We start from the raw sequence: 9,003 nt of genomic DNA on the forward strand, positions 1-9,003 counted from the left end.
TATCCTTTTCTTGTAACGGTATAGTGAAAAAACAATCTTTCAAATCAATAACTATAAGAGGCCATCCTTTTGGTAACAGAGAAGGCAAAGGAATTCGATTGTAGTGGGCCCATAGGTTGAATTACTTTGTTGACAGCTCTTAGATCTGTCACCATTCTCCATTTACCAGATTTCTTTTTTACAACAAACACAGGAGAATTCCAAGGGCTGGTTGATTCTTCAATATGGTGAGCATCTAGTTGCTCTTGCACCAGCTGTTCCAATGCCTGTAGTTTATCTTCAGCTAGAGGCCATTGTTTGATCCATATTGGCTTCTCAGTTAGCCATTTTAAAGGTAGGGCTGTTGGTACCTCTAAAGGTTTGGTATTTGCTGTATGTTCTTGTACAGCCTGAATGGCTGGTGACCTTTTTCCATAATACCTCATCATATCCTTCCCAGAATTATGAGTTCCTGGAACTACAGGAATGTTAATCTGGGTATTCCATTGCTGTAGCAGGTCACGGCCCTCTACGCAACCAGGAAAGGAGTCCAGTCGCCGGCAGGGCAGGAAGTGAAGAGAGAGAGGAGAGGGAAGTGGCTGCTTTTTTAAAGGGAGAGAGACCACGCCCCAATGGGCTGGTATCTCAGCGGTGATAGGCTGGAGGAGTGGGAGGACCTCCCGCAACAGACCTGTCTCCAAAATCAGAATTAAGTGATAGAAGAAACACCTGACATTGACCTCTGGCCTACACTACACACACACACACACACACACACACGCACATACACACACACCCCCCACACACACCCCACATGCACCCTACACATACATACCACATGCACCCTACACATACATACCACATACACACACACACCCCACACACACCCCACATGCACCCTACACACACATCCCACATGCACCCTACACATACATACCACATACACACACATCCCACACACGCAAGCTCAGGGCCAGCATCTGGCACACATAGCGTTGTCACAGAGAGGAGAGAGGGAACCACTGCCCACTGGTGCACACAGATCTTGATCTGCTTGTAGGCGTTTCCGACACTCAGCTCCACAGGACAGTCAGCCTCTAGCGGGTGAAAATGTGGCTAAGGTCAGGCAGTAGACGGAAAGCCCTAGAAATCAGAAATGGAGAGTTCTGCCATGAACGGAGACCAGAGGCCACGTTGCTGGTGTCGATCTGATCGCTGAGGAGAGAAACACGTTACGTTTCCCTTGCCATACTTCATCCCCAGATGAAACTGCCACAGGGGGATGCAGACAGGGACTCCCTGAGCATCACAAATGCAGAGTGACTGACATGACCAGTCACCGCGTTACCGTCGGTGCTCTGTACCTTTAACACCCAAGGCTGGGCAGAGCTGGCCTGCCCTCCCCGTTCTCTAGTTCTCTAAGGGGTCATTAGCTCCAAAGCTGTGGGCTGAGCCTCCTCTGCTCTGTTCCACAGACAATGCTTTTCTAGAAAGATTTGAATGATGAGTTTTTGTGGAAACGGAGAGCATGGCAGTTTTTTGAAGGGAACAGGTTGATGGAAAGCAGCCAGGGAAACTGAGGGCTGGTGAGTCTTCAAGAAGAAGCATCAGGAAGTCAGGCAGTGGTGGTGCACACCTTTAATCCCAGCACTCAGGAGGCAGAGGCAGGCGGATCTCTGTGTATTCGAGGCCAGCCTGGTCTACAAGAGCTAGTTCCAGGACAGGCTTCAAAGTTACAGAGAGACCCTGTCTCGAAAAACTAAAAAAAAAAAAAAAAGCATCAGGAAGGCTGGAGGGGTGTGTGTGTGTGTGTGTGTGCCTGTGTGTGTGTGTGCACTCGTGTGCATGCCTGTGTGCATGCCTGTGTGTGTTTGTGTGTACATACACCTCTGTGTGTGTATGTATGTGTGATGTATGTGGGGTGTGTGTAAGTATGCTTCTTTGTGTGTGTGTATGCGTGGTATGTGTGTGCTTGCGCACATGCACAGGGATGTGTGTGTGTGTGCCTGTATATGTGCTTGTGTGTGCCTGTGTGTTTGTGTGTGTGTGCATGCATATTGTGTACGTGTGGTGTGTGTGTGTGTGTGCCCATGTGCATGTATGTAATTTCAGTGTGTCCCTGATTAGGAAGCTTTTTATCTGCGTGTTCTTTTTTTATTATTCATTTTTGAGGAAGGGTCAGGACTTTCAGCTGGCCTTGAACTTGTTGTCTTAGTTTGCTTTCTACTGCTACAATAAAACACTATGTCCAAAGCAACTTGGAGAGGGAAGAGTTTATTTGGCCTCCACATCCCATGCCAATCATAGCCCATCTTTGAGAGAAGCCAAAGCAAGAACTTAAGCAAGGCAGAATCTGGAGGCAGGAACTGAGACCATGAAGAAATGCTGCTTACTGGCTTGTTCCCTATGGCTTGTGCAGTCTGCTTTCCTACAGCACCCAGGACCTTGCCCAGGGCTGGCACTGCCCTCAGTGAGGTAGGCCCTCCCACATCAATTAATAATCAAGAAAATAAGTGCTCCACAGATTTGCCTGTAAGCCAATCTGATGGAGGCATCTCCACAGCTGAGGTCCTTCTTCCCAGAAAACCAATGTCAAGCTGACAAAATATCCTAACCAGCATCCTTGCTGTGTAACTGCGGAAGGCCTAGAACTTCTGACCCTCCACCTCCCGAGTTCTGGAATTATAGGCAAATGTAGCAAACAAGGCTTACGGGGCACCCCGGATTGAACTCGGTTTCTGCCCACTAGGCGAGCATTTCAGCAAGAGCTACATTCCCAGGCCCTGCTCCAATTATTTGCTTGCATTTTTTTTCTTTTGTTTTCATTTTTGTTTTTCGAGACAGGGTTTCTCTGTAGCTTTGGAGCCTGTCCTGGAACTAGCTCTTGTAGACGAGGCTGGCCTCGAACTCACAAAGATCCGCCTGCCTCTGCCTCTTGAGTGCTGGGATTAAAGGCGAGCGCCACCACCGCCTGGCTTTGCTTATTATTTTTATGAGTGTGTGGTGCGTGTATGTGGACATGTTTGTGCATGTGCTGATGTGTTGGCATTTATGTGCACGTACGTGAAGCCCAGAGGTAAATGTTAGGTACCTTCCTTGAGTGCTGTCTCCTGTAGTTTTTGAGACAGTTTCCCACTGAACCTGGAGCTAGGCTGGACAGAAATGAGCCCTCCTGTTTCTGCCCTCCAGAGTTGGAACTACAGACACATGCTTCCAAGTCCAGCTTTTGTGTGGATGCTGAGGATCCAAACTTAGGTCCTTATGCAATATGACAGACACTTTACCACCTGAGCTATCTCTTCGGCCTCTCTTTGACTTCTATTATTATTATCATTTTGTTTTTTTTTTTTTTTTTTGGACAGGGTTTCTCTGTGTAGCCCTAGCTGTCCTTGAATTCCCTCTGTAAATCAAGCTGGCCTGAAATTTAGGCCACCTGCCTCTGCCTTCTGAATGTTGGGATTGATTAAAGGCATGTGCCACCACTGCCGGGCTCTTTCTAATTTTTTTTAAATGTATTTTGTGTTATTAGCAGGAGAGAGGGGAGTGCTGGGCATGCAAGTTAAACCCCTGCAAGGCAAGCACTCAGTGGCTGAGCCTCACCCCAGCCAGGAGATGCGCATTGCAGTGCTTAGTATTAGCATTGTCCTCCTGCGAGCTCAGCGACATGTCCTTCTGGGGGCCCTTTTCCAGGACCTTTGCTTGGGAAAAGAGAGCATGACCCACACCCAACCAACTGACTCCTGTTCACAGATGGGCCCAGTTTCCTGGAGACACTCAGAAGTCCCCATTGTGTTGAGGAGTGAAGATTCTAGAATGGGTGAGCAGGGGATTAGGCTGCCAGCAGGCAAAGGCCAGAATGTGGATCTGTAGGATGCCTTGAATATGGGTGGATAGGTGGGTGGGTGCATCCATCCTGCCAGCAAGCTGAGGTCCCTGGCTTGGAAAAGAGTGCTCAGGCAGTGGTTAGAGCCTGGGTCAGAAGCTGAGGTCCCTGGCTTGGAAAAGAGTGCTCAGGCAGTGGTTAGAGCCTGGATCAGAAGCTGACTCCGCTGCTCTCTATCTTCATGACCCTGAGCAAATCGCATAACCTCTCTGTGCCTTGGTTTCCCTGCCTGCCAGAGGAGGGGCGCCCAGCTTCTTCTCAGAGTCATGAAGACTGTCCCAGTGGATGGAACTGTGCATGCCTTGTTAACGAGGCCTTTATCCACACCAACTGTTCCAACTAGTTGCTGTCTCTCTGCATCTCAAACTTTAGAAGACGGTGGTGACTCATGGATTCTTGGAAAATAAGTTACTCAAAAACCTCACTATAAAAAAATCCTAACTGCTCTCATTAGACATACATAGCCTTGAGTGCTTGCAGGATCAAAGCGAGAGATCGCACAAAGAGCCACCTCTCAGCCCTCTGTCACCCCAATCTCCAGAGCTCTGCTGAAGGCCAGGCAGATGTGGCAACAATGCAGCTGTCCCCTCATGTCTCAAAGCACCTGGCTTTTCTGAGTCTCAGTTTTCTCACCCGGAAAATGGGGGTGGGGTGATGACAATCTTGACAATACTGGCCACAAGGACCTTTGACCCTTAGCTGGGCTCAGATGATAGGTGGCATTCAAAGGACAAGGTTCCAGTACATACGATGGAGGCACAGGACACATAGAAAAGATGACACCGAGGCCAGCAGGTGGAGATGCCTGCCCGCCAGACTGAGGACCTGCGTTAGAAGCCTGGAGCCCACTTGTGGAAGGAGAGCACCAACTCTTGCATGTTGTCCTTTGACCTCTACACACACGCTATGGCGCATGCACCTCTCCCACTCCAATAAAAAAAGGTAACCTAGGGGCTGGAGAGATGGCTCAGTGGTTAAGAGCACTGACTGCTCTTCCAGAGGACCCGGGTTCAATTCCCAGCACCCACATGGCAGCTCACAACTGTCTGAAGATCCAGTTGCAGGGGATCTGACACCTTCACACCAATGCACATAAAATAAAGTTAAATAAACTGTAAAAAATATTAAAAAAAAAAGGTAACCTAAAAAGAAGAGGAGGATGGGGTTGGGGATTTAGCTCAGGGGTAAAAGGGGCCCGCCTGGGTTCAGTCCTCAGCTCCAGGAGTATGGGGAGGAGGATTGTGAGAACTGACAAAAAGAAGAGGAAGAGAAGGTTTGGGAGGAGCTGGGGGCACAGTGTGCGTGCTTTTAATCCCAGTACCAAGGGAACAGGGCAGGTGGATCTCCAAATAAAACCTGCACACAAATGTTCACTTATTATAGCATTGCCCCTGCCAAGTAAGACCACACACTAGGATTCTTTGGGGTGAGGGGAGGAATTGAGACAGGATCTCATGTATCCCAGCCTAGCTTCAAACTCACTATGTAGCTGAGGATCACCTTGAACCCCTGGTCCCTCCTTTCTCTGCCTCCCAAGCGCTGGGATTACTAGCATGTGCCAGCCAGGGCACAACTTCAACCCAGTTCACACATTAGAATTCTGAGGGTCGGCTCCTCTCTCTAGGGTGACAGAGAAGAGACAGTGTGACTTCAGGAGAGGAGCATCCAAAAAGCTGGGCCCCCGTCAGGCCCCTGGACCTTTGGGTTCAGACTTAGAAAGCTCTTTTCTCAGATGACATCATCCGGAACTGGAGGTTTGATGCTGAGATTTAGGGTAGGATGGAGGGTTCACTCCCATCAGGAAGGCTGTGAGCTAGCATCACACACATTTGTACATATACATGCATGTATTCATGCATGTACACACACACATGCACACAGATACACAAACATAAGAGCCCTTGAGCACACACACGTATGTACACACACATACAACCCTCAACTCTGACATCTTTGTTGGGTTTTCTAGAAAGAACAGTGACATGTCAGAGTGTTTGATGAAGGAATTCCAGGCAAGGGAGGGGGGCAAGCACTGTGATGCCTGTCCTCCCATTGGTCTGTGCCCAGGAATCAAACACACACTTTGAGAAACAGATTCTGCGAAAAGTCAAGGGTTTCTGGTGTGGATTGATATCTCACAATGGTAAAAACCGGGAAGAAGAGGGAAGCCCGGACATCTCCCTGGCCCAGCCCCTGAGTTTGTGTTCTCAGCCTGCCGTTAAGATACCCTGGGACCTTGCAGAAAATGCATATTTTGGGGGGTTTGTTTCTTTTCTTGTTAAGATGAGAGACTGGAGTCAGGCCTGGTGGTGCACGACTTTAATCCCAGCACTCGGGAGGCAGAGACAGGCAGATCTCTGTGAGTTCAGGTCTAGTCTGGTCTACAGAGTGAGCTCCAGGAGAGCCAGGTCTTTGTAGAGAGACCCCATGTCAAAACGAACAAATGGATGAACAAACATACAAACCACAAAAAAAAAAAACCCACAAACTAAAAAGGACGAGAGACTAAAACGCGGAGAGACAAATCTTTTTCAAAAGCAAGAAATGCTGTGTTTATTGCGCCATGGAAAGCTTGTGCTCAAAGGTAAGAAACAGTCTTGTAGAAAACAAAAAATAAATAAAAATAAATAAATAAATAGGATCACTTCAAAAAGGGGTCCCAGAGTTGGGGGAAGAGCCCCAGGTGGAGTCAGAAAGCAGGTATCTGCAGCCGGGAGTCTTCCTAATACCGCTTCAGCACTGTGGAGAGAAGAGGAGAGACAGGCCATGTCAGGCATGGGAGTGAAACTGAGGCAGAGGCTGAGCTTCCCCTGCCACACACCACCTCCACCTGCAGTCCCCAGAGGGTGTCGACAATTACGGCTGTGGAAAAAAGCTACCTCACTGGGACTCAGTTTCTACTGTGAAGGAGGTCGATTGTGCTCTTTGCCTTTGACAGTTCAGTTCGGAGAAAGGGGGGTGGGAGCTAGGGGAAATGCTCAGAACTCCTTTCGCCCTGTGAAGGGGTGGTCAACCAACAGGCAGTCTGCACCTGAGGAGCTTCTGACCCCTGGGATGGAAGGTGGTCACCTGGGAGGACGTTATGAAACTCCCATGTGACATTTCCTGACAGGCTGCCTTGGTTCTGAAAACTGCCAGCAAAGTGAGGGCTGTGCAAGTACTCCAGGTAGCAAACCTAGGGGCCTCTGCTGGCGGCGTGCATGCGGATGGGGGGGGTGGGGGGGTGCTGGGGTGCAGCTTGCAGTGAAGCTCACCATTGCAGCCCAGACGACTGACGGAGCCGATCCGGTCTATCTTGTGCCCAAAGCAGCCCGAATTATGAATCTTCTTGGTGTTTCGAAGTCTCTGCAGGTCCTGGAGGGTGCTGTCTTGAGATGCAAGGGTGCTTTTGGGAGGGGCTTTTGTGGGATCTTGGTCCTTCCGGAGCTGCCCCTGGGCCATCTCCTGTGCCTTTTCCCTCAGCAGGTCCAGCAGCGTCTGTGATGAGATGGGGAACCCATGCCTCAGAAACACACCTGGCTCTCCCTCTCCTCCATGGTGCCCATGGGTTAAAGGTCCTGTTACCCAATCTTGCTGCTTCCGAGCCTCACAAATCTAGCTCCCAAAGGACGGGAGGCCTTTTCGTTGCTGCTGCCAAAACCCTCTAGGCCGACTCTACCTGTCTATGCAGACCCTCAGTGCTCACCTGCATTTTGACTAGTTCCGGAGACTGGCTAGGACTGCCCAGAGGGTGAGAGCGACCTCCTAGCGGTGACAGATAAAGAAAAAGCAGGAACAGAACCATTCTGGACAGCACCTTCTGGAGATCCATGCCGCAGAAGTGACGGGCCAGGCTGCTGCAGAAGCGGCTGGTTCTCTCTCTCTTGTCCCACCTGCTCAAGCAGATTGTATTCTGGCTTCTTCAGCTGCGAGTGGCTCTGCCTTTTATCCCCAGGGTTGGGTGTCCAGCCAGCCCACTCACAGAGTGGGGGTGGGGTTATCTCTGATTTATCAGCCACATTCCTGCCTGCTGATCTCAGGGCCTGAGAATTCCCCCCTCTGTGCCTGTGTGGAGTATTCGTAGTGGGTGGAGGCTGAGGAGAGCGGGCCTTGTATAGAAATGGGCCGGGCTAGGGTGGGAGTGTGCGGGGGACACCAGCACGTCCCTGTTTTCCTGCTCCCTCCTTTCCTGCAACAATCTGAGGGCCTTTTACAGCCATCTTGCCCCACCCCTATTGGAAATGGCAGGGAGAGCCCCAGCTTCCCCAGCCTGCGGCGAGTGTGGGGCTTATGGGTGACTCATTGAATACACTCCCAGACAACACCCACCATCACCAGCCTTCCGGGGAGAGTGTCCTCAGAACCTGCCCTGCCTGGAAGCAGAGGCTGGACGGCTGGTAGCTGTCCTTGGTTCTGATCGCCTCGAGTGAGCTGCACACACGCGCACTCTCTTTCTCTCTTCAACGGGGCCAGAAGGATCTACGTGAGGCAGCTCACACACCGCTGATAGATACCCGCCTCACTCTCTAATACCCCACCCCCAACCCCAGTGAAACTTTCTGGTCAAGGATGCTCACTCTCCAGCATCAACTGACTCAAAACTGAAACGTGACAAGAAACTTCTGGAATTCTGGCCCTCTTTCCGCCCTTAATGAGGAGAACTGATTAGGATAGAATTTTGAGAGTCTGGGCCCAGAGATGAGGTCATGTAGAATTGCTTTCTGGGGCATCTCCAGGTGCCAAAGTCTCCTCCCCCACCATGAGTGGAAGAGAAAGGGTGCCTAGACACTAGAGGTGTGGGAAGGGCCTCTCCCCCGTGTTCTTATCTGATCACCCATGAATGATGCTTCCCTAACACACCAGCCTCCCACCTCAGATGAGAAATGAGATTCCGAGGAACAGAGGCCCTGGGTCTACACCTTCCATGTGTGTGTGTGACCAATGTCACCACCCCTTCTGCAGAATCTGTGTCAACGTGTGTCAGGGTGACGAAGGATGAAGACCAGGAGTGGCAGTGGATTACGGCAGAGATGGGGAAAGGTGATAGAAGCTCATGACTTGCCGCGAGGTGGTGGCATACGCCTTTAATCCCTGCACTCAGGAGGGAGAGACAGGTGGATCTCTGTGAGTTCAAAACCAGCCTGGTCTACAGAGTGAGTGCC

The 9,003-nt window shown here is 50.4% G+C and overlaps 1 protein-coding gene across 1 annotated transcript; it reads right to left on the bottom strand.

Annotated features, from left to right (window-relative positions):
- Nucleotides 1-6,393: 6,393 nt before the first annotated feature.
- LOC121448818 (natriuretic peptides B-like) lies at nucleotides 6,394-7,765 on the bottom strand. The gene is made up of 3 exons (XM_041653044.1): nucleotides 7,548-7,765; nucleotides 7,117-7,339; nucleotides 6,394-6,601 (listed from the first exon to the last, which is right to left on the bottom strand). The coding sequence occupies exons 1-3, from the start codon at nucleotides 7,671-7,673 to the stop codon at nucleotides 6,585-6,587; spliced, it is 366 nt and encodes a 121-aa protein (XP_041508978.1). The 5' UTR covers nucleotides 7,674-7,765; the 3' UTR covers nucleotides 6,394-6,584.
- Between the last annotated feature and the right edge of the window lie 1,238 nt (nucleotides 7,766-9,003).

This window comes from Microtus oregoni, unplaced genomic scaffold (genome assembly GCF_018167655.1).
Source record: "Microtus oregoni isolate MIOR12 unplaced genomic scaffold, Mior012 000005F_ref0000423, whole genome shotgun sequence".
Classification (NCBI taxonomy): domain Eukaryota; kingdom Metazoa; phylum Chordata; class Mammalia; order Rodentia; family Cricetidae; genus Microtus; species Microtus oregoni.